The 26,230-nt window shown below is 35.4% G+C and overlaps 2 protein-coding genes across 38 annotated transcripts in view; both read right to left on the reverse strand.

Moving 5' to 3' along the window:
- The window catches only part of UBP1 (upstream binding protein 1), a 50,790-nt gene extending 48,276 nt beyond the window's left edge, over positions 1–2,514 (reverse strand). For all 4 annotated transcript variants that reach the window (XM_088065070.1, XM_088065063.1, XM_088065060.1 and 1 more), the window contains exon 1: positions 2,386–2,514. In XM_088065070.1, the coding sequence (XP_087921196.1) occupies positions 2,386–2,465 (80 nt within the window). In that variant the 5' untranslated portion in view covers positions 2,466–2,514. The remainder of the gene's footprint in view (positions 1–2,385) is intronic.
- CLASP2 (cytoplasmic linker associated protein 2) overlaps positions 1,134–26,230 on the reverse strand; it is a 144,540-nt gene continuing 119,443 nt past the window's right edge. For 19 of the 34 annotated variants that reach the window (XM_088065044.1, XM_088064952.1, XM_088064996.1 and 16 more), the window contains 12 exons: positions 25,257–25,420; positions 24,479–24,557; positions 19,554–19,697; positions 15,653–15,796; positions 15,203–15,309; positions 13,978–14,131; positions 13,030–13,258; positions 8,486–8,679; positions 7,568–7,696; positions 5,698–5,904; positions 4,428–4,544; positions 1,134–3,388 (listed from right to left, as the gene is read on the reverse strand). In XM_088065044.1, the coding sequence (XP_087921170.1) occupies positions 3,302–3,388; positions 4,428–4,544; positions 5,698–5,904; positions 7,568–7,696; positions 8,486–8,679; positions 13,030–13,258; positions 13,978–14,131; positions 15,203–15,309; positions 15,653–15,796; positions 19,554–19,697; positions 24,479–24,557; positions 25,257–25,420 (1,755 nt within the window). In that variant the 3' untranslated portion in view covers positions 1,134–3,301. Of the gene's footprint in view, positions 3,389–4,427; positions 4,545–5,697; positions 5,905–7,567; positions 7,697–8,485; positions 8,680–13,029; positions 13,259–13,977; positions 14,132–15,202; positions 15,310–15,652; positions 15,797–19,553; positions 19,698–24,270; positions 24,322–24,478; positions 24,558–25,256; positions 25,421–26,230 lie in introns of all 34 variants that reach the window. The other 15 variants (XM_088065036.1, XM_088064924.1, XM_088064912.1 and 12 more) reach the window with 1 other exon arrangement.

Genomic DNA, 26,230 nt, shown 5'->3' on the forward strand with positions numbered 1-26,230 from the left:
CAATGACCTATCTTCACAGGATATTAGAAGGAACATGTAGAAACCCTGTCTGAAAGAACAGCAACTTATAACTGTCCTATGTTTTCCCAGATCTTTATGGTAATCCATTAGAGAAACCACTTCCAGCAGGAACATAAGGCATGACTAAGCACTGCTTGAATTTAACTGAGCTAATATCTACTTATAATATAGGAAATGAAGGCAAAAAGCAATGCAATGAATCTGATAAACTGGCTGCTGTGGAAATAACTTTCTTCTCAAATTCTTACATTCTGATGGCTTCATGTAATATAAATAAATTCTATCTGTTTACAAAGATAGCAACCCCATCTCTGCTGGAAACAGAACTAGTCATATCATAAGTAAAATATTCATTTAAATACATTGCACTGAGATTCTTAATACATGGGATATCTTCGCTTAAAACATTTAAAGATGGCTTAGAAGCAAAACTGATGAACAAACTTGGGGTAAATATTTTCCTCCCCCCTACCTGGAGCAAAATTTTTCAGTCATATAGGGGATAAAAAACATATCTTCTGTTTACATGTAAAAAAACTAGGTTTCATCCAGAATATATACTGTATGTTTCAATAACTTATATTTTCAGTATGAAATAGCATCTTCAAAAAGATGACAAGTAACAGTCATCTTGCAATGATTCTCTGAAAATAAATATTACCTATACAAAATGCAGGAATAACATACAGGTCTATTAAGCTTATAATTTGTGCAATTTTTTTTAAGTGACCATCTGTATAATTAAAATGTAAAAACTACAAGACTGTAGACTGAAAAATATTTTTATATATTAAAAAAGTAAAATGTAAATGAGGTGTAATGTACAAATAAAAGAAATAATAAACAAAAAATCTGCCTAGATGAAGTAAACCATGTTCATAAGATTTTATGCAATTTTTAAAAAATTTGTCTAATATACCTATATTCAAAGCATGTTCTCAAATGCCAAGTCAGATTTAGTAACAAGACTATATAAAGAAACATCATTTGGACACAAAAAACATGAATATTAAGATAAATTTTTTTAAACCAATGCTGTATGAATCACATTTATAATTTTTTCTTATAGCATGTGTTCAAATAAAACAGAAAAACCAGAATGTATACATTGCTAATCTTTTAAGTAATGTTATGTACATTTTATTGCCAGTATATGCACAATGGTAAGCATAGAACTATAAATACACAATGTAATTAAACAGTAGAAAACAACAAGGATGTTACACGTAACAAAGAAAAGAAGGAGGAGATACTATTTTCTTGATGTAGCTGCTAAAAAGGGCTAGCGAGGAGTTATGACAGTCTTGGGTTTAAGTCTTTACATAAATTTCTACAACTTTTCCTCCAAATAAATCTCTGCAATGGCATTGCTTCTTTAATAACCACATCTTAGCTCTTTCTATCGCATTCACTTCAAACTAAAGTAAAAACCTTTCATGTTAACTACAAGCATCTGACTTAATTTTTTATTCAGTTTTGTTTTTCAAGGTTCCTAGCAGGTAAAGTGTGTCAATAGTTTCTTATGATATTTGGCTGCAATGTTGAAGAATAGAGTTTTGAATACACATTAAGTGATAATTTGGAAAAAAAAAATAAAGATTTTTCTGTAGATAGTTCTTCTACTGGGTGCTATATGCAGCAGCTCAGTCAAAAATTAGTCACCCTGAAGAGGTAGAGAGAATTTTAGCCTAGCATAGATCATCATCCTTGGCACCACTATTTTCTCTCTTATCAGGATACACTTCCTACTACTAGACAACATCACAGTCAAAGAGAAAAAAAAAGGAAAAAAAAGTTCCACTCTTCCTGGGAAAGGTACTGTTTCATCCCATTTCTCACTTAATTAGCTTGCTGCTTATATAAAAAAAACCAAAAAACAAAAAGGAAAAAATAAAAAAAAAAGGAAAAAAAGGAAGAGACAACATTTAGGGACACATTTACTTATCTTTGTTCTCTTTCCATTATCAACTTCATAAATACAAAGAACCATTATTCACAATATACTAACTCTTTTTCAAAAATGGAAAAACAAACCCTTGAAACATTTCCACACCTTAATCCAGATGGGTCTTGAGGATGCTAGTCAAGAAAACCATGCAAATAATTTGGTGCAGCTTTTCCTACTCATCCAAAATATATATTTTTCTTTAAATTAAAAGGTGGCGAGATCCATAGCATTTGTGACTATTCCCCCCTCCCCCCATTTAAATTCAATGCAGAAAATCTTGGTGCTTTTAGGAAGGTAAGGGATAAATAGTTTTCTGCACTGTTGTCGTAAGATCCCATGTGAATTACAATACAAGACTACTTGTTCCAGCAATTAGGTTGAGAGGAAACATTCTAGTGATAAAGATAAATACATACTGAGCATGCTTGGGCAGAGCACTCCATTCTGAAGCATCCTGCTTGAAGAACGAAAGGTGACAAGGATGGTTCACGTCCATCAAGTGACCATGAACTCTGCTGCTCACCAGCAGGCTGCCACACTATCACCAGGTTGGCAGTGCTGCCCTGGCAGGGCTGTCTCCCACATTAAGAGGTACTGGTTGTACCAGTCCTCTGCTGCGCACACTAAATTCTTATTTATGCAACAAACATACAACCAATGAACAATATCACTGTGACAGAGCTGGATCAATCCAGCTTTCTTTTTATAGGCATATTTCTCAATCTCCAGAATATCCCAAACAAGCTGTAAATAAGATGATGAACCACCAACACAGTGAATGAGTCTCACTGCAGTTCAGACTAGTTCAGCCTTGTTTCACATCACTTCTTGTTTCTAGCGAAGGACATGATACTCAAACTAAACAGCAATAAAAAAGTAATGTTATCTGCAGTTGAAGAAAAGCAACAGAATTTATATTTTAACTTCTGAAGCTTAAAGCATACCTTTTTAATTAGCGTTAAAAAATCTTTTTTTAATACAGTAACACTGGCAGAAGTTAATGGGAAGACACAGAGGATTATGAACAGGGTAACTGATGGGTAAGATTATTTTGAAATTTTATTCTGCTTTGATCAACTGATGTTAATACTGCTTTTCCTTATTATTTTTCCAATAATTCTATTGCATCAGTCTCATGCAGGCTGAGGACAGCCGTTGGTTAAAGAAAAAAAAAACAACAAAACCCCAAACAATAAAAACAAAACAAAAGAAAGGGGAAAAAAAAAACCAAAACAAGAATAAAGTTCCAGAAGTTGCATGTAAGGATTTTCCTTTCACTGAAGAGGGCCTTGCCCTTGCTTTAGGAGACCTGGTTAACTCTTCTCAGCTTCATTAGCTTTGTCCAGACATATCTGCTGCTGTATCCCCTGCTCCAGAGCCTGTTTGTGCACGTTTGATGTAAAGGTTCAATAATTTCATCTGCAAATTTAAGGCAGAAAGTAACTCTGTTTAGTATTTGCAAACAGTACAGACTGACTACAGGAACGGTACAAGAAAACAGACATTAATCCCTTCTCCCTAAAAACAAAATTTTACTTTACGGTTATTCAAGAGGAACATACATGCCAATGTAATCATCAAACACAAGTAAAATTTGTCACTAGGAAACTGCTCAAGCTTCTTTAGGGATGTGAAGAAGAATATGATGTAAGCTAGGTAGATTAAGAAAGATGGAATATTTTCCTCCAATTAAAATGTTTTTCTAAATATCGTAGTGGTTTGGGTTTCTTTTTCTTCTAAGTTAATCTGAGGTTCAAGCTTCTAGTCAGAGTTGCTGATGCTGGTATTTACTAAAGCTTCCAATATTGTCTGGAGTCATTTTAAATACAATCACAGAAACCATTTGAAAGATAGAACTGTCTTATTCACAGACACACAAAATTATTTGTCCTATTTGACTGCCAAGGACAAAGAGATTCATAATTAACGTATAGCTGTTCATGCTAAAAAACTGCATGAAAAAGAGGTCAATAAAATCATAAATATCTTGAGACAAAAGGGACCACAGACTAGTTCTTATTATTTCAAATTAGAGGTACTGAAAAGACCTGTGAAAGCAAAGTAACAAGGAGGAAGAATAAATGAAACTGCTGTATGTGACATGGACCTACTATGTTCCTTGTTTTTCAGTCAGAACTTGCATGAAAGCAAAGACAAGAAACACTGATAGGAAAAGCCTGCTGAATACAGCCATTATCACTACTACCAGCATACAAAGAACTGAATGCATTAAAAAGCAGTAAGAAACACAGTTTAGTAGTTATCTTAATGCTGAAGTTTGTACACTTGCATAAAAATCTGTGGAATCTCAGTTTTGAATATTTTACAGTGAAGTCATATTAATACAACTGATTCAAGTATATACTTCATTGAAACTTTCTGGCAAAGGCAAACCAAAATGCAAATGCATAGATGCAATTATGAGCCAAGATTTGTTTAAATGGTATCTTGTACTTACTTTACTGCCAGTGAGTTGACTGAGATGTGGTTTTAGTTCATCACCAATTACTGCATGAATGGCTACAAGGCAGAAAACACATGCCTTACGAACACTGCTCTCTGAATTATCATAACCCTAGAAAGCAATAAAATTAACATTAATACCTTATCAGTTAATGATTAAAAGCCCCAGAAAACTATTTACTTATTTACTGTAATAAATACATTGAAGTCTATGGTAAATTAATGCCAATGCAGCCCAACGAAGCATTCCAACAAAAAAAAAAAAAAAAAAAACCAAAAAAAAACCCCACGCAAATACAGAACATGCAGTTAAAAAGCAGGCTGCATATTAATCACCACTGATAATCATTTTCAGGCTGAATTTAAAAGTCACACAGTCCTGTTCATGAGTTACACTGAAAACAGAGATGCTGCCATGCAATAGGTGAGCACAGAAGATAACTTTTCTAGATTATACAGGTATTTACTTAAAGCAAAAGACTGCTCACAACTTAGAGTTTCCTGACTGTGAATAAAAGAAGCCTCTCAACAGCTAGACTCTTTTCTTAACCCCCAACTCATTTTTCAATGATTTTTCTTTTACCATTTTTTTATCATCCCATGTCTGGCTGTCTCACTCATACTCCCTCCTCAGAGGGCCCTTCTCTGCCTCTGTTTTTCTTCAGATGTATGACTGAATCACACCCAATAAAGACAGAAATCTGCAGAATGCAGCTGCCAACTCCAAAAAGTCATGATCCATGAAGGAAATTAATGTATTTTGGCTCTTGGTATGATAAAAAGGTGGTTAAAAAAATCAGTTTTAAAGACAAAGGAAGAGAAAACTCGGATATCCTGATATCCTTCTAATTTTATTCAACTTTATAAACTGCTTCTTTCCTCTTGCCTCCCAAAAGCCCCAGCTGATAAAACTCTACAATTATATGCAAACTGCTTCACACCCAGTTATGTAACTTGGAAAAAGTACAAACAACAAAGAATTACCTTAGAACTAAAAGTTACTGCCAGTCCTACCTATAAAAAGGACTTTATATTCTAGTGAGATTTCCTGAGTTACAATTTAGCTCCCTGCTAATCAAAGAGATTGTTCCCACTATCCAAGGTATTTTGGGTCAAGGCAGCCACCAACTATCAGACAAGTGAAATACTTCATGAGAACAAAGCGGTACTATCTTTAAAAAGTCTTTGCAATTCGTATGTATAGTTTCTTTTTGTTAGTCTGTTTGGCCTTTTCCCCCCCATCTTCTTCTCTCTTCTCTCCTTACCTGTATTAGACCTGGCACAATCTCTGGTAAAAGCTGAGTAAGGGTTTCTTTAGATACTCTTTCTATAACTTTTGTCTGCATTTTGATTGCAGCCAGATTAATGGGGTAATCTGCAGTTTGGATAATTGGACAGAGAACTTTGATGCACTGATCTGGGCTAATGGAAGTGGCCAGCATGGAAGCAGCTTCTTCAGCAGATCTCACCACCTATTGAAAGAAAAGGACACAGAAAAGTGATTTATATGAGACTCTTACTGTGTGGTCCACTTTCTGTCAGTAATGGTCTTGAGCATGAAAGTTTCCTATCAAGACCTCTGCAATATTACAGAAATATGTAAAGAGTCCAGCTGTTGGACAATATTTCCTAAAATCAAAATTCTTCCCAATATTCTGTGGCTACAATGCCCTTGGCAATACACATACCAGTGTTTCAAATATGCTTGTTTAATATGATCTGAAATTTCTGTATTCTGCATACCCTCCAGCTACATATTGAGATATCACCACCTTTGTAAACCTGTAATTTCTAGTGCTTTCATTATTACTGCTTGTTAGGTCAGTGTTCACTGACAAAAAATATTTTCACATTAATTTCAAAAGCGTGTTTAATAGCATGCCTAGATTGCTAACTGTAGCCAATCTAGCTGTTTTTCTTCCCCTGTAATTGTGAAAGAAGCTATGAGAAAAGAGTACTTTAAGCCTGAAGAATATGCAGAATGAAGAGAACAAGAGTAATCAGGTAGGACATCAACGGGTAGAGAAGCTCAAAACACAACAAGGGCACCACAGAGAAAATTAACATCTAATCTTCACATTAGTGCTTTGGTGGCATCTGACATCTAAAAAGAGAAATCACTTTACAGAATGAGTGGTTGTACACTAGTGATGTACAAAATCCTCCAGAACTTTCTCTCCATCCTTGTCTCCTTTACTCTCTCATTCCTAACACACAAAACCATAAGAAAGAAAAAAACAGAGGAACAGAGAAGGGATGATGGGGAAATGACACTGCAATCGATACAGTGTATGAAACAACTCCAGAGAGCACAGGGGAAAAGAGAAACGAGCATCAAATGAGTGACAAAGTCACATGATAGGAGGAATCAAAGTCAACTTAAAAACCTGAAACTCCACAGTAAATTCCACAAAGTGCCCTTGCATGGGGAAGATGCACCCATTTAGAAATAAACATGGATTCTTTCCACAGAATCAGTGACACTGATGTCAGAAGTTGAATAATGGGTTTGTTACTGCATCTGTTTCCTATATTTACATGCATTGTCCTTTATTGTGTATGCAGGCATCACAAATAACTCTGAGCAAGCTTACATTTACATAGCTTCTCCTGAATCCCCTCACTATTCCTGGCACAAGCACCTCCCCCACTGACATATTCCCATGCATTTTCCCTTAACACAATTCAAAGCCATGCCCTCAAAATGGAGCATAATGGAAAGGGCTGACAATTCCTTGTCTTGTTTAGTCCCATCTCTCAAACATAAAACTCATTGAAACCCCAAACTTGTTTTAGATCTCTAGGACACTTCTATTTGGCTTAAGATGTCAAACAAGGGAAAAGCACCTTTCAGTTATTCCTTGAAGAGCCATGTTAGTCACACTGTCCTGTGGGATGGTACCCAAGGCAATCGTTATTAGGGATGATATTATTCATTCCAGAGCTTTTAGAACTGCAGAGGTTTTTTTTTCTTGCATATGCATATTAACTAATAACATCATTGTTATTTAACATGTGCTTATTAAAAAAATTTCTTCCTCAGTAAGAACTGGTTATTTCACATTTTCTGGACAGCTCTTTCATTTTGTAATAATTTGTCATAACCTTAAACAAATAAAATAACTGATTACTGACCTCCTTATGAGGATCTTTATGCGCTTCTAATGTCTTCATGATTGTGAGCTCTGCATAATTCTTAAACCTTGCTGGCTGGTTTCTTAGAATTTCTCTCAGAACTTTCAGTGCCAAAGCTCTAATTGCATGCTAAAGATTCAATATTAAAATAAATGAGTTATGCATCTTTAAACAGACATATGCTTTTAACATTTGTTCAGCTGACAGAAAAGTCTTTAATAATGGAAAAATATCAGATTATGCTTTGCACACATACACAGTCTGAATCTAGTGTTAACAAATAAAAGTAGGAAAAAAAAAATCTCTTCAATCACTCTTTTTGCAGAAAATTCAGGTGATATATCATAAACATACTGCTGACATAATCTAACTTATCTATGTTACCCAGAAGTTAAGTTGCAAACACAAGGGCTGATAAAACCATCATGCAACATTTTTTACTACTTCTTTTTAAAATTATTTTAAAAATCTAATGCAAGTTTGATTTTTGATCCTCAGTAACTTCAGAAACATGGCCTTTTAGAGAACTATTACACAGAACTCAGTTTCTTCACAATGATTATTACTGTATTTTAGAAATAAATTTTTAAATGCTTTGCCACACACGATGTTTTGATATTCTAGATTCACTCAGGGGCTAAAAACAGATAAGCTTTGAATCTCAGTGCAAAAATGTTTCATTCAATCTGTTGTGTCAGAATCCACAAACAGGAAGCCTGGAGAAGCTAAGTATCACTGATGCCCTTTTCACTATCAGAGCAAGTGGACTTCATGGCATTTTATTTCCTTCATTTTTTTTTTGTTTTTCCATCAGTAACTGGAATTTGTGCTCTTTCTACAACTTGTGCAAATGTCAAAGGTACTAAAAGTAAGCCATGTACTTTGTCAGCATTCTTAACTGTATGTCTCTGAATTTACCTCTTTATCTCCAAGTGTTTCAAGCAGCAGAAGTAGTATTGTTTTGAAGTGCTCATCCCAAACACCAAAAGACTCTTCCTGAGTTAACTTCATGAGCTCATACAGGGCAGCCTTTCTTTCTTCAACTCTTTCATTATGGTTTGATAACTCTTTTAGTAGCTCTGCAACCAGATCAGAATGGTCCATGGGGGGCTCTGTCAAAAAGGAATGCACAAACACAGTTATTGCAAATAAATATTAGTGCCTGTTGTACAAGTAAAGAATATTTTCTACTATGACTTGCTTGCCTTTCAGCATGCTTTTGTTTTCTTCACCACATTTGCCTGGAGGAATTGCAGTCTGGCTACTACATTTTCAGTGCAGCCAACATTGCTGAACAAGCTTACAATCTCCCCCAAACCCCTACAATGATACAGCAAAAACCCCCTTGCAGGCTTGTTTACTGCAGGAGTTTTCAGGCTTGCAGTACCCACTAAGTTCTCTGCATCCTTTTAAATCTGATCTATACATGAAGGGCCTTCTTTCCCACATGACCCTTCCATTCAAGATGAAATTTTTTTTTTCTCTGTTAGTATTACATAATTGTTTAGATTTTTGTAAGCCATGATTCCACAGCAATAGCTAGGTTGCTAAAACAAGCAGAGAAAAAAAAATCTAACAATGGTTCTTGGTACAAGAGTTGAACTAAAGACAAACCAGGGCTATTAGTCCCACAGATCCCAAAAACAATTTATTAAAAGATGGCTCTTGATTTTAGTTTTGATTAGAAAGGATTCCATGGTAATGGAAAAATATGTTAGCAACACAACCTATATTTGTAAACACTGGACTGCAAACAGAGTGATCTGCAAACAGTCAAGAAACTTAAAAATGGTCTTAATGAAAACTTGAGTATCAACTTAGTACCTTTATTCCATCATCAAGACCCATTTAGCCTTTAAGAAAGGAAAGCATATAGCTTCCATCTTTGCACTGAAACTTTTGGATAAATTAAGAGAAACATGCCTTTTCCTAAGGCAAAAAATTGGAAGTTCTGTCATACAATGCAGATGCATTGCAACTTTCCTGAAATGACTGCATGTATTAACTAAAACATAAAATACAGCCTCCATGACAAATTAATTGTATCATACACTGAGAAACCGCAGCCCTGAACATCTCGTATTACTACATTCAGGACTATAACTTAAAAATGCTGTACAAAACACTTGTACAAAGAAAACAGTAAAAGCTGAATACCACAGAAATAAATATCTTAGCATCACTCATCAGCTACTGTAAAAATCATTCTGGTTTTGAACCCCACATTCCTATTTGCATTCTGTTTTGCATGAATAAACAGGAGCACCAGCATCTGAAAGCAAACTAAACACTTCTGCTGCCTCTGTATTAATGGATGATTAAGGTTTGACTAAAGGTCAGACTGAAATTGCATTAGGTGAGTTATTATTTAAAGCAGATGAGCAGAATGGACAATCATTTTTATGGAAGCAAGATCATTACTTTTATTGGCAGCACTATTACACTTTTCTACCAAACTGTAAGGATTATAGCTATAGCAAATCCTATTTCAGGGAATACATATTGACACTTCATTAGGAAAAATACTCATATCTGCTTAAATAAAGTATTTTCATTGTGGTGTGTTAAATGGATGAATGGAAGGGTTAAAGAGAGGGGAAGGTAATAGCCATGTCCATGCAGAAATAAGGGGGAGAAAAAAGCTTCAGTAGTGGACTACATAACAGAAAAACTTGAAGATAACCAAGAGGGATGTGCCTTTTCAATTTGTCTTTCCCATTCCTTTCTAAGAATTAGCACCCAGTGTTCATTTCCAAACATTCTCCAGATAAGAATGAAGAAGCATAAAAGAAGTCACATTCAAAGACTACTCCAAAATTTCTTTTTCAGAAAGGAAACAAAACACAAATGAAGAGGAGCAGATGCAACTCCTTCATTTGAATGAATTAAAATACGCATTAGAGAGATAAATAATTGATGAAGAACAGGTCTTCTCAAACCACAGGATAAACAGTGTAGGGGTTAAAAGGGAACATGTAGGTATGTCCTGAATTTAGGAAAGCATTTCCTACTTTCACTCACTGCATCCTAATGTAAAAGTTATGCAAACATGATAGCCAAAAGCCAACAAAGCAAGTGTAAAACTTGATGAATCACTTGCAGGGTGACTGGATTATAACTGGCTTTCTATTTATCCAGGAGGATATGAGTAATGTCCTTGCTTGGATGTGTACAGAGCCTAGTTCTGTTGGATGCATTTATTAGTGCTATCTAAGGAATATGGAGTGAACTCAGAAAATCTGTAAATGACATCACTTTAGGAGCAATCACAACCATTCTGGAGAACAGAGTAAGAACTGGAAATTATCATGTCAAATCAAAGGAATGGTCTGAAAAAAAAAAGATGCCAAGTGTAAGGCAAGACCCAGAAGCAGAAATCTTAAGCCCATACACAAAGTGGCAGGCAAAAAGGAAGATGTTTGGAAAGTGCAATCCACGGAAATAAGATGAAATAAATAAGCCTCTTTGTAGAACACTGTTTTTGAAACGGAAACTGAACTGCTTTTAAGGAGTCTTGAAGTGACTTAAAGAGCCAGGTTTCCTTATGCTTCAGATAAAGGGCATTTCCCTTGGGGAAAAAAACCGAAGTGCAAGTAGTTGGAAGATTTAGGCTGTTACTCTGAAAACCTTTTTAGTGAAATAGAGGCAAAACACACAAATGTGACTCATGTGAAACACACTGTGGCATCTCCAGAACTGCCAGACAAACCATCTGTAGAATACATGTTCCTGCCCCAGTGCTGCTGGCAGGATGGCATGAGCAGTTAAGGTTTTCCCATCTAGCCTTCTATTTCCACATCTTTCTGTCAGTAATGTCAGGACAGTTGGGAATCCAGTACGAACAGAATTTTGTGTCAGGAACAAGCAGCAATTCTGTGGAGTTTCCAAAAACTGTTATCTAATGTCAAATGGGCCCTTCAGATTTATTGGGGAAGTGTGTAACTCGCAACAGAGGAGTTGGAGACACAAGGTGTGTTTTGCCAAGTGTACCTTTTCTCTTGCACTTTTTATAAATAATCCCAGATGAAATTCTAAAAGTAACACACAAATAACAGAATATACATGATATAACTAAATACTAAGTGTGAACAACACAGGAATGAAAGCAAGTACTTCATCAAGATGCATTAAGGAGCAGACCTAAATAATGCATTGCACTACTCTTCCAACCAGGACAAACTAAGACAGGATAGGGATGCCTCACTCCAGCCAGTCATGAGTTGTTACAAAACTGGATCATGCTGGCACAGCACATACTTCATCTCATTTAATGAAATACCCAAAATAAGTTGTCAGAAGGTAGAAGGAGGCTTCTCCCCTGTAAAACAAGATCCCTTAATACGGAATCTTGAACATAACCTCTGTATGTAGATGGAAAAGCTATTTAATTATGTACATAACATGATTTGTAAAACTGTGCTTTCTTCTCCATCTTTTTCAGAAGAAAACATTTGGGTACGCTATATGCTTCTTCACAGATATGTAAGAAAAATGCACCATACTTGGATTTGGTTTTGATTTAATGCAAACTTAAAGCAAACTTACTGAATAGGTGAATAAAACACCATGTCAAAAAATAACTGTTTTTCAACAGTTTCTGTAACACATCTTTTGCAGAATGACAAAAACAAAACAGGTAGAAGGGAAATGATTAGTTTGTCCCTTGCTATTAAGAAAGCGTTTACTTAAAAACTTAATCTATAGCTGAACAACAGGAATACTAGATTATAAGAACCACTAACTATTTATTAAAATAATGATAGTAGTGATACTTAGGAACCTTCTTAACACATATAATATGTTAATATATAAAAAATTACCCAAAGATATATTGAGAAATATCATAAAGAAGCTCTGGAAGCCTACAAGACATCAACACAAGTTCCTAGATTTACATGGGCTAGATGAACCACCTTCCCAGTAAAAAGCTGGTTTGTTTTGTTTCATTTAAGAAGAATGTTTAGTCAACAGAAAATGCCAATGTCATGTTTCAAATACAAATATATTACTAACAAAATACTTAATCTTTCACCTAATTCCCAAACTGGTTTGATCCAGTTTTACTTCCTTGTTGTAAATCTTTTCTCCACCCTCCCGCTTTAAACTGCAATCATAAAACAATCTGATAAGTAAATTTATATTATACAATACAGATACAGGATGTGCTATCAGAAGTACACAACACAGCATTTCCTTAATTTTTACCCTTACTATTATTACCCTTATTTACCCTTAATATTATTATTTCATTTCTACCCTTAGTCTCTACAAATACCAGGTAATTACCAGGTAATCCAACTCAAAGAGATGACTTAACAAATAAACTAATTCAAAATATAGCATTTGCAAAAACTTCTCAAAGAAGTGATACATATATTCCCAGTAATAACTTCAGAAATTAAACTCCAAGATAGAAAATCTTAGAATTTTTTTTCTAGCACAGAATGTAAACTGAATCTCACCATCAGGAAACTGCTCTGCATCATCATCAAACATGGCTTCTTTCAAAGCAGATTTATTAAATGGACTGATACCATCAGAATAATTGTATGGGTTGTAATCTCGTGCACGGGGTGAGGAGTGGGGAGGCATTGTGTTGAGTAATGATGTTTTGTTATCCAGAGCTGTCCGACCTGTATCGCTCACGCCACTTCCTGCTCGCATGTCCACTATTCCAGAAGCACTGCAAATCTGCAGGAGGAAGAATCACATGAGCATGTGAAATACACTCTTGCACCTTTCCATTAACTACATCAACTAATTAATTTATGTAGCAAAAACTTACAAATTTCAAAAGGCTTAGAATTTTCAAACCAGCCCTCAAATAAGAAGTCTTAGTTCCCTAAATTTTGCTTTCCTTAAAAAAAACCAAAATAAAAACAAAAAAAGGGAAAGTATACATTGTCCAAAAAAATTCATAAACCAGAAACAGTTGTATTTTATTTTACAAGTCCAATGCAAAATAATTAAAACCATGTTTAAACATATTCGTATGTGGCAAGTTCAACAAAGCTTAAACCCCAAGTTCCATGGAAACAGAATTCTTAAATACTCTATGTAGCACTCAACAGCCCACAGGTTTTGTACACAATAAAATAAAACATGCAGAAAACCATATCCTAGGGTGCAAACTTTTCAAAAGCTTAACTCCAGCTGTTTTGCAAGATCACTGGTTTTTAAACTGCTAACATGTTAAACACACTGTGCTACTTAAAATGAGCATTTATGTTTTCAAAATGTGGCACAAGACTAGGAACATATTTTTCTAAAGCTCTTAAGTAATTCAGGAGAAATGTCCAATTTAAGAATATAAACATATGAAAAGATGAAAGAGATGCTTTCCCATCCATAATCAATCAGACACTGGCTTAGTTTGCTGATACCAACATGAACTGAGTTTAAATACTCACCGAGTCACCATCATCTTTTTTACCATCTCGTTTTACAGGCTCATTCATATCTTCCTGACTACGAAAACTGAAATTCTGAATGGCTTCAGTGACTCCACGAAGAGAGCTGTAAATATCTTCAGAATTCATGTTTTCAGTATCATAGTCAAATGCACTGTCGCCACAGAGAAGGACAGGAATTAACATGGATTTATTTAATGATGCTGTATTTTTAAATCACATTACCAGGCAATTACAGGGACTGAGGAAATATTACTAAGATTATTACTTTTCTTCAAATACATTAAGAAAGTTGTCTCTTCACAATACAAAACTGTATTATGGTATGCCTTAGTAAGTGCACTACTGCTGACACAGAAAGCACCAAAAGCAGCTAAGGGAAAAGCTACATTAGGTAACAGCATTTGCCTGAAGAAACAAACTTCTTTTGCTCTGTTTTACTCTGCTGGATGTGAAACAACCAGAATTTTTACACCATCCCCACATTCTGAAAGAAGTCTTAAAGGAGTGCTGATAAAACTGAACAGCAAGCAAACTGGTAAAAGCTAAAATACAAAGTCTACTTTGCTGACAACATCACTACTATAAAAAACATTTGTAAACTATTACTTCTTTAGTCTCTCCAATATTAAATCTGGTTTCATGACCAAGTGTGTTTGTTTTGGTTGGAATAGACTTAACTTTACTCATAGTCACTGTTAGGGGTCTATGCGTTGGATTTGTGCTGTAAGCAGGGTTGTTAACATAGGAGTGACCCCCCCACTGGAAGTAGTGAATTCCTTGTCTGTCTGTTGCTTGCACATGCAGCTTTTGCTTTACCTAATTGTCTTCATCTCAGTTTTCTCTCTTCTGTATTTTGATTGTCCCCCATCTCCGACCACAGGGATATTGAGGGGCTGTGTGATGCTTAGTTGTCAGCTGGGGTTAAACCACAACATTACATGACACATTCTAACACTTGTTAGAGAAGCACACTTTGGTTCATTCTCTTGCTAATCCATTTGCATTCCAAGATATACAGCCCTTTCTCAAATCAGGCCAGCATGTCAGACCCTTCAGGGAGGCTGAGCAGTACACTGTCATTTTATGGAGGAAGGGAGATTATTTCTAAGCATCTGTCATTTAGTGCAAGATTTTGCCCATGCTTTCACTGTTGGGGTTACATCTTTGGACAATGTGTTATAAGCCTTAGATGTGGAATTGTAACACTACCAGCCTACATTACCTTGGTGACAAAGTGTTCTGTGATGTATTGGTTGGGGAAGTGAGAGGACTTGACCAGCTTGCTGGGGAGCGTGGAGTAGGTCTTGTTAAAGGACTTCCCATTGATCCCTGGAGGAGGAGAGATGAGAACATATACTCTAGTATGATTAAATTATTCCCTTTTAACTTATTATATTAATTATTATATTTATTTTCTGGTGCTCAGAAACATTTAAAGAGCTTCAAGTAAAGTCATGGATTGTCTAACCCCTTTCTAGTAACTTCAATCCTGTGTAACTTAGAAATTAGAAAGTACAAAGTAAACTACATTTAGGAAGCACATTCAAACCTCTCAAGTCACTTGGAAGCAACACAGACTTAGAAACTAACTCTACAGGCATCCCACAAAATGCTACTAAGATAGGCTTCTACATAGTAATTTCAGAAAGCATAGTAGCAGAAGTGTGGATACCTGACCACTGTTGCCTGTATTCCGGAGATGATTATGGAGAAGCTTTGTGGCTCCATCCTGAAATGTTTTTGGTAAAGCACCCAATAGCATTGTAAACTCTGGAGTGTTGAGTTCAAAAAGGGAAATCAGCACTGACTGTGCAGCCTAAAAAAAGAAAACACAAACTAAAGACATTAATTAGAGTTTCAAAGTAATTTTATCAGCAGAAGATACTACAATGAGTGGTAACCATAAAACGTGACTTAAGTCTTGATCAAACCTGAATAAAGATGTCAACAGATGTGAACAAAAGGAGTTAATATTTACTGGTAAGCTGGAAGTTACCAGTAAAATTTGAAAAATTTAATTTTTCAAATTTGATATTTGAAAAATTTACCAGTACTGATTTTGAAAAATTCAGGCACACAACTATCATTTTAACAAGCAGTCTTTCAAAAATGTGCTTTTCAACCCCCCTAGCCTCATGTCCTTACTCAGAAAAAAAAAAAAGAAAGAAGGAATTTGCAAAATGGCTTTAAGGGTTTGGGAAGATGAAAAAATTTAGAGAGAGAAACTAAACACACCAGGGCAGAAGCACGCATGTGATCCTTTCTACTGAGTTCTGTACGTGGTAATTAGTTCGCAACATGCTTGTAAAGGAACAGTTAGCACTGCAGAAATTAAAACAAACCAAACCAAACAAGATACCCTAATCTGGAATGAGACAGATGTGATCACAGCACTTGATACTCCGTACAATTTACCCTACAGCCAAGTTAGTTAGTTAACCTTGCCTCTGCTTCCCTTAACCTTTCTAAAAGGTAGGCAAACATAATGGGCAATGAAATTTAGCTGACGACATATTCTGAGGATGAAAACTGTGGAGTAGTTTCTACTGGACGTCACCTCCCGTACTCTCAATTTAATCAATTCATCTTTACCATCACCTTCATCCTACAGCATGTTTCACATATGTTGGGATCTTTTTTACCTCAATAAAAAATTACTCTCTCTACTGACAAAGCAACACTGTGAATTACACAATAGTCAGATTCCCTCTAACATCGAAATTGTTGATTGAATGAATGACTTAAGCAATGTTTGTACAGCTTGCCAAAGATTCACCAGATAGTGTAACAGACCTGACAACATAGTAACTAAACTAACAAGTGCAAAGAAGAGCTGGAGGAAGTTCTCAAAAAATACCTCTTTGTAGCAAAGGACTGTGGTTGTAAGATTAACCAACTACGTGTAGTTTATACAGCTCACCATCAAGGTCCGCCATGCACTGGAGAAAACCAGTGCCTTGTGCTAGAACAGAATGATAGGCAGCTTGCTTAACCACCAATAAACTCCAAGCAAGTAGTTTAGAAAATTCTTTCAGACATTTATTTCCCTCCTTTTGCTTCCAGAGCAATGAACTGTAGCATTTTTTAATTAGAAGTGGAAAGCCAAGGTATGAGCACACATACCTGCACACATCTTAGTATGAAGTTTAACGACAAAAATCCTAGCATGTCAGATTGCCACAAATTATCTTTGCATACTCGTGACTGGTTGTTTTCTTTAACTTTTATTTCCTTCTCCCCTTGATAACCTTCCTTTCAAGTCATCACCCTGAATGTCCTCTGTAATCTGTCTGTTTCTCCTGTCCTTGTCATTTTTAATGGTCAGTCCTTTAATCAAAACTGACACAAAGCAAAACCAAGACAAATCCAGCAGCTGAGCAGAGATTTGGGAATCACCACTTTCATTTTACTGTCTGGTTATCCAGTCTCCACTCCTTAACACCGTGTCTATTTAAGCTGCTATTGAGAGAACACAATAGGCAGTCCAGAATTGTATCAGGATACAAAATGCGACCATCAAGTCTGCCCATAATGAAGCTCTGCCTAAAGTATCAAAATTGATACTCACTTGCAGAAGGTTTTCAATGCAACTAGCTATTTCCTCTCTTCCTTCCTTGCCAAAGAAACCCTGCATTTTACAATATTTGGAGGTTTTTATTCTCTCCAGCGTAAGGTCTCTCCTGAGATTTAAATTCACTCACATTAAGATCATCTTTAAAAGAGTGAAACAAGGATTAGAAGTATTTTTTTTTTTGTATTGCTCTCTTCTTAAAGATTTTTAAGAATAGATTCAAACTCTTCCCAGAAAAATTCTAATCTTAGAAGAAATCTAAGTTCTGAAACAAAATTTTACCTTCTAGAAAGAAGGTAAGTCCCATGTCACTGAACTACACTAAGAGTGTCCAATTTCAGACTAATAAACTATGATTTTTATAATACTTAGCACTGGAACTGTTTTTGCTAAGGACAAAACCAAACCCATGATTTACACAGAAATTACTTAGAAAAAGCTTTTAATTTAAAGAAATCACACTAAGTGCTATAAAGCTTATTAAACGAAATAAAAAGTCTGTGATATCAGGTTGACAAGACTGTTAAGAGAATTAAGCATTTTATACTATCAGAATAAATCTTTTGACCTCTTATTGGCAAAAATTTATTCTCAACAGTTACAGGATTTTGCAGTTAGTTGCCTCAAAGAGCTATGTTATGGAAAGAAAAACTAAAATCTGAGAACTTACATAATTAAAGTGTTCCAGATGATTAAACTCACTAGTAATTCTTTCCATGATTCAGTTACTTATTGACATAAAAATGCTTATTAGAGTTATGAACCATCAGATAAGACAGCTTGCCACGTGTCTTAGTACTAAAACTTCACTGATTTAGAAGATAGTGCTGCTTCAATTCTTCTCCTGTTTTATGGTCTTTTATATGTTACTAGAACATAACACCCAGGCAAGAAAAGTCCACTGGATGCAATCTATTACTGTTTTCTCCAACTCATGAAGTTAGACAAGAAGTGAATGACTAAAACATTACTCCCAAAATAAAAACTCTCTGGTGGTTTTTATTATGTATTACAAACATTCTAGATACCAAGGAGTCTAGTAAGTTATTTTTATTTTTGTTTTCTTCACATTGCAATTTGTAACACAGCTCCTACTGTTCACTCCTACATCCCTCCTAAACAAAGGAAGTCGCTCTTTCCAGGAAAGACAAAGCTGCCAAGATTCAAACTTAAATGAAAGTAGCAAAACAAACCTCAACAAATGAATTGTTGCAGCTTTTCAAACTGCAGAAATAGACGGAAAAGGAGAGAGAAGAGTTCGCTCTCTGTGTCATAGACAATTGCATTGAGGAACCATAAAAGGTATGACATTTTTGTAGTGTTAACATGTTGGAAATAGCAGTGTTAGGTTACAGCATAACCTGTAACCATCAAAACAACAAAACTATTCCATCAAACTGCAAATAAAATTAAAAAAATTTCTGCCTTCTACAAATTGAAATACTTTCCAAAGACTGCACTAGTATAGTCTTACGGTTATTTAGTATCCCTGCTGTACCTAGGCAGCTCGCAAATGTTAATTTTCACTTCACATCATTATGTGGAAAAGGGAGATTTGCACTGCAGTGCAGAATTACAGGAATGAGCCTATCATACTACCTTATCAATGCATAAACTTCCTTTGTCCAAGGTTCTATCAAGGTAGCTATCTACCTACCTGTTGTTAAAAATAAAGGACTCTAGAGAATCCAACAGAGATTAGACTGAGTTTGCTATCAAATTTACCACTCACTCCTTTTACAAACGTGCTATTTAGTATCACAGGGGGTGGTCTCTGAAATAATATTAAAACTGTACAGAAAATGGCCACTAAAGAGATTATGGTACTAGATACTACTTGTAATGAAGTATGATAAATTATGAAACAGAATCTCAATATACTAACGTATATAAAAACACAACCGTAATGGAGAGTTCCAAGATGTTAATTTAAATTTTTTACTTAAATATTCTTAATTACCTGGAATGCTTTGCAATTCTAAGGACACATTAACAAACATACCTTCCTAACATCTGAGCTTTTAGGTTCTGTGGTCCAGGTGATGATCCGAGACACTGCTAACCTAGTTTCACTTGAATTTACAAAGTCTCCTGGATCCATCTGCTGCGCAAGAGTTTCTATGTATTTTAGGATTGCAACTTTGACCTGCAAAGAGAAACAGAGTCAGGTGGGCAATAAAAACGGTATGCTGCAAGAAGTGAGCTCACAGAGTAGAATGTTCATTCCCTAAAATATAGATTATTTTTTTCCAATTAAACTATACATATTTTCAGCATTAATATAATTTTTTTGCAACAAAACAATTTACAAATGGATTTAACATTTGAAGAAGGAAGTTATTCCACAGAAATCCAAATACTCATACAAAGATTACATTTCACTGCTAGCAAATAAAAGACATAGATCATTCCATATGCAGAAGCTTATATTTAAAAATAAAGAAATTAAGAAAAGATTAATTCAGAATTATTAAGAAAGTCTTTCAAGTACTCAAACGGAAAATGAACATCATCTGATGAACCAATGATCATGTCTTGCTAGCTCCTACCAGGTAGTTAACACTCAGTGTTTTTTCATAAAACATCAGGTTGAGCAGTCACAGTCTCTGGAAATGAGCCACAGGAATCTTTCCATTAAATACTAGAAATGTATGGAATTGTATTTCTAGGAAATACTTAAATGCGTCACAGATGCACACTTTGTTTGAATATATTTAGATGATAGGGACATGGATTTACCAAGAGGACAGAAAACCTCCTATACTCCCTCATTTATCTGATCATTCTCTTACTCCACAAACTTGTTTTACTCCTTATGCAGAATCCCTTTTGCAGAATGTTTTGTACATCCCAGACTGCAGCCTCTCTCTGGTTTCTCCAATACTGCACCACTGCAGTTTTGGGCAAAGGGCTATTATGCCTGTATATGTCTAAAATATTTACTTCCTCAGCTCATTTACTGCCTCAGAAATTTGTCAGCCAATCTGTCAGTGAAAGTTGTGGACATTTATTTAGAACATCTATCAGATTTTTTAGCTTTTATTTCCACTAGTAATTATAGCGAACCAAAAATACCTACCAGGAGGGAGAGACCTACGTCCATCATAACCAGAGAGAAAAAGAGTTCTGGGTGTGTTTCTGGTTGTTCACAGCTTGTAGTACAACAGTTCTGAGCAAAGCTATTTAGAAATTTCTCTTGGTAATGAAACTTGCAAGCTATTAAAAACTCAAGATACAAGATACAGTGGCACACAAATGAGGATTAATAATGAATACTTGATTTTCAAAGCAGCTGCTAAAGCTCAACTTCTCTGAAGTTATACCAAGCAGCAGCTGAAGGCTTTCATCTTATGCAGATCGATATCCACAAATGCATACTATTTGCTAGCTATTTTCCTAGGAAAAAAAATAGCCTTGAACATCTCTACGGCAAAAAACCTTAGGCCACATGGTTCTCCAAATTCAAAGCAACGGCTGAAATTTCTAGATTATGTAGGGAAACCATTGTGACACCACTACATTTGACTGTTGAGGATTTAAATAAATCTAATGTAAGACTTGAAAAGGTTGCTGTTAAGGACCGTAACACCTAGAACACCCAGAGGCATTTCTTCCAGCGAAGAGACTCTGAAGTACTGTATCTGAGAGAGCATGATTATTTAGTGTTTGAATTGCTTCCTGAGGAACTTACACAGACTTCTGCAAAGACACAGGCTCTCAGACAGAACAGCACTGAACAGAAGGAGTTCTTACTAATAGAGCTTTTCACAGTGGGACAGATTCCCAAAGTTAAACTTGACAGCTACTTGAAAAAAAGCATTTTTTACTAATTGCTTTTGAAATAAGAAATTCTGGAAGGGGTACACCTTTCTGTGGTCAGATACCATGAGCCAGAATTATTACAGATTAAAAACCCCATGCTGAAATAAAACTCTGTAAGAGTAGCAAATCTACTTCAGAAGTATCTTTGCCAGTATTTCCACCAAATAGGTACAGAGATGAAATTTAGAAATAGAAAGGCTTCAACAATCTATTTCAGTCTTCAACAATCCATTTAATCTCTCAGAGAGAAAAATTTTTGGACTGCAATGAAAGTACCTCCAGAATTCTTACAATTAGTATTTGCTGTTAAGTTGAAACCACTCTCTGTGAAGTTGTTCAATACTGTCACTTTCAGACTGTCACATCCCAGGCATCAGTCTCTAAGTTACTGAATACTTAGAAGTGAGTGCCTGTGCCATTATATAACCAGATGACTAAAATATACACAAAAGGTAAATTTTGGAGGGCCCTCTCATAGTTGTGAATTTGTGCTACTCAGGGATTTTTTAATCCAGAAATTTCAATATTGACTTTGGTTAGAAAAAAAAAAAATCTTCTGGTCAACTGTGGCAAAAACCTTTGTCAACAAATCAGCATTTTCAAAGTAAAGAAGGATTCAGAAACTTGAACTTTGGTCACAATACTTCCTCACTGAGACTGACTTGATATGAAACCCAGGAAAAATGAAGTGATGATTGGTAGTGTATTTCAGGAAAATATCCATCCTTTGGAAACTGCCATGTTTTGCACCTGCAAAAATAAGCTAAATAGATTATATCCTACCTAGAACATTTGACTCCTACACCCATCCAAATATTTGACCAAAACAGACACATACATCTGGCACCTCTAAATGGTGTCTTAGCAATTCACCACACCTAAGTGTAAATTCACTGCAGAAGTATGACAGATAGAGCACAGTACACTGAGCTGCATCCTCCATGGATTAGGTCAGTAGAATTCCAGTAGAATGGTTGGTTTTCTCACTGCCCAGCTATCCAAATCCACCCCCATGGCCACTCTAAAAGCTCAAGTTTTATTGTCTGAGACTTAGCTGTCTTTCTATGTGTAAGAATGATAATGACTGTTCACCCCAAAGGATCATGATTATTTATGACTATCATGTGAAAACCAGAGAAAAAAAGAAGTCATTTGTAGAAGAGGATCGTTACATGGCTCAAATTTCTCATCTACCATCCCTCCTCCTATCTGACTATCTTTAGGGATGCTGAAAATCCTTTCTCTGACTTCTTCCTGTCACAGTGAATGCTGTTTCTCAGTATTCCTAGAACCAGATAATAATTTATCAAAGAACAAAAGCTCAAGACTTCAAGAACTGGAGTAGTCCTCTAGGATTATCTATTATTCTGTGGGTTTTGATCACACCAATTATTCAATTGATTGTATCAATTATTCTATCTGGGTCCATTGAAGATGGGATTTAGGCAAAATACTCAATAATGTGGATATTAAATAGATACTCCTGATCTGCGGGCAATAACTTTACTGGTCTGAGTTCTGAATTTGTAGTTACCACATAAAAAGGAAGTAGGGGGCAGATTCCACTTTCTTCTGTGAAAAAAGCTTATCTTCTTTTAAACAGTTACATAATTTACTGTCCCAAAAATTAATTCTAAATACTCTCAATTTTGCTTCAAACTAACAGGTGTTCTTCCATGAAGGTAACTTTTACCAGCATCTTGATTTCAAAATTTTCACTCAAAATTATTTTCAGAATGTCTTCCCACCAAGTGCTTCGTATTTCTGAATTCCTTCTAGGCCATTTAGAGAAGAATTTTGAACTCAGTCCCAAACTCAGCCTAGTAGGAGTCCATGTCTCATTCCAAATCTACACTCTCTTTGAAATGTGCTTGATACACCTTTAACAGCTACACTCTACCGTATGGAAAATGGAACATCTCAACCATCAAATTCACCTTCCTGGGGAGGAAAACCAAGTAAAACAAAACCAATCTCAATTTGTTCCAAGGATTCATTTAAACAACAAACTTATTTTTACTACCTCATTTGCTGTCTTCAATAAATGACAGCAGTCCCTTTTAAACACAGCTCTACGAAGTAACAGTGGTCAACGTATCAACTGTCCTCAAAAGCTTAAAAATGTAAGTTTTACTGTATTGTAGACAAAAAAGGCATATTCATGTGACTTTAGGTTCAACATTACTCTAGAAAGGTCATATTCTTGTGCAGTATCAAACTGAGTAAAAATATTTCGTGCAGGATAGAGCAGAAGATGCCAGTTATCATATGCTTGTTATTTCCCCATTATCATCACTTACAAATCATAGGATTTGATGCATTTGTTTCTAAAATCAACACTCTTTGGAACTGCAAATGAACTACAGAATACATTTTTACTTTTCAGATGTTCTGGCAGGTCTATCGACTACAGATTCTTAGGTAAAAATGTGTGTAATTATAAAGCTACACACCACTTTCAGAGAAGTAGAGTGTATCACATAAGGAGCTATTTTTTAATATAGTAACTCAAATTCACATTAATATTATAATAATTTAAATAACTCAAAGCCCGTTAGGCTGAACATAGGAAAAAATATATATGAACTAGGGAAAGAAGTATGGGAAATCACAAACATAAAATTAGAAAAGACTTGACAGAGTGAGTTTGCATAACCAGTTTGATGTTAGGCAGCCATATTTTTTGTTGCTCATTTTTATTGTACTGTGTTTTTATTAGAACTCTCTTGCAGCAAACATTTTCACACTAGTGTCGTGTTTAAAACTGAGCATCTGCATGCTTAAAGTTTCCCGCAAAGGTTAGTAGCAGCATACAACGCATTCAAATAAAAATTACTGGTAACACTGTAAGAGTTTCACATAGGGTTAAGAATAAAGACAGTAATTCAGACAAAAACCTTTGAGCTCCAAAAAGAGCGAAGTTGGTCCTGCAGTGCTGGCTTGACTGTCTGAAAGTTTATAAAAACAAAATCCACTAATTGAAAACCTTTTTTATCTTCTTTATTTTTACACAGAACAAAAATAACAATCCAAATTCAAAATTAAGACAACCAAACTTCCATTAATGATGATTTCTGCTTGCAAAGCAAGCCTAGAAAGTCTTACCTTCAGACTAGGTGTTTGGGTCTGGTCAACAGTAAATCTCATTAAAATACTGAACTGGAGGTCATTTGGAAAAGATTCCCTGTAAACAAACAAAATAATGTTAAGTTATGTTAAATTTTCTGTTAAGAACAGTTGAGAGGCAGCAAATAAGCCTTCATCCTTCTCAGTAAAGCTGAAATTGCTACCAGTTGCCACTGTATCTGACCTTTCAGAAACATTTACCTAGTTAAGGTAATGTTAAGGACAAGATTTAAGAAATTCTTACTATGAAGCAATTGTAACTAGACTAGATAATGCAAGCAATGCAGAATGATATAATAATGATATGCTAGAATTCTGATTCTATTAGTGAAGTCTGGGGAGAAGGAAGACAGAAAGCAAATACATTATTATCATAACCCCTTAAAAGTTAATGCTAATGCAGAGATGAATATTCCAGTGAAACTTATTACTGCAAAATAAAGAAGTTCAAACACAATTTCTGCATCACTGAACACAAGGCGAGACATCAAACATACATGGCTCAGGTGCATATTCTGGAATCAGGTAAGTAGTATCATATTAAGTTTTCAGCACTGAGGACTCAAACCCTTTCAATTAAGAGTCATTTTATGAAACCAAAATGGTGAAGCAACAAGGTTTACTAAAGTTTCATGATCTGCCATGAGCTATGCATTTTTACAGAAATCAAACAGCACACCAAAAAAGAACAAAAGCAGCAAAAACCTTGAAAATAGCTAACAACTACAATGTTGTTACTTTTTTAAGAGCTCATTACCTTGTGACATCAAGTGCCTTCTGAACTTTTGCTTGTACTGACCCAAGCAAATCAGCACCCATTTTTTTCAACAGCTGTGTCAGCAGTACAAACAGCCAGTCCTGCAGATCTTCTTTATGGACCTGGATGAAGTCGACCAGTGTCTCCAAAAACATACTGAACACCTAAAAAGCAGAAGAAGATGGAAAGAGGGTAGGATGGGGCAAAAGAGGAAACGACACTGACGTATGCCGAACTTACAAACGAAGAAAGCAGTAAGGGAATCAGAGGCAGAGAAAGGCAGTGTTTTGCAGCCAAGCGGGAAAAAAAGAAAAAAAAGAAAGGAAAAGAAAGAAATCTGCCCTGCTTGTTCATTGGATTTTGATATAAGAGTACGTTGGAAATGTTAGCCGACTTCTGTAGAAGTTTGACAATTAGGTATTCCATGCAGTTTCGTCAAGAAAAGGAATGCTTACTGTGATGGCTGGCGCAACCTCAATTTTTCCAGTAAAACTTAATTTTTTACCCTTTCAAGCTCTTATCATTAAGTTGATTTGTCATATTCCTCAAAGACTACAAAAACATTTTCTCTTTAAAACAAAAAAAAGCTACTACAATTCTTTAGCAAAACTGTAGTTAATTTTAAATATCTGCATTACTAAATACTGCAAAATCATGACAGCTGGCCAATTCCTAAAATACTCATGGAACAGAACAAGCTTCTTCTACTATTGCAGGTATCCCAACACGAAATTATTCACCACAGCAGGGAAAAAAGCCACAAGAGATTCCAGATTGGCAGGTGTTTAAAACACAGAAGTACTTGCAGGTTTTTGAAAACACAATATCCATTGTCTTCTTTTCAACAAATGTTGAAAAGACTGCATTAGGAAGAAAAAAAAAAAAAAAGAACCCAAAACAAAACCAGAAGAACCAAAACCATGTATTTTTTTCATCGGACTCACACCAGGAAGAAGGGCTTTTTGGAGGGAAGG

Source organism: Pseudopodoces humilis, chromosome 1, assembly GCF_049639895.1.
Source record: "Pseudopodoces humilis isolate 2021_Gansu_Grassland_sample_001 chromosome 1, ASM4963989v1, whole genome shotgun sequence".
NCBI classification, from domain to species: Eukaryota; Metazoa; Chordata; class Aves; order Passeriformes; family Paridae; genus Pseudopodoces; species Pseudopodoces humilis.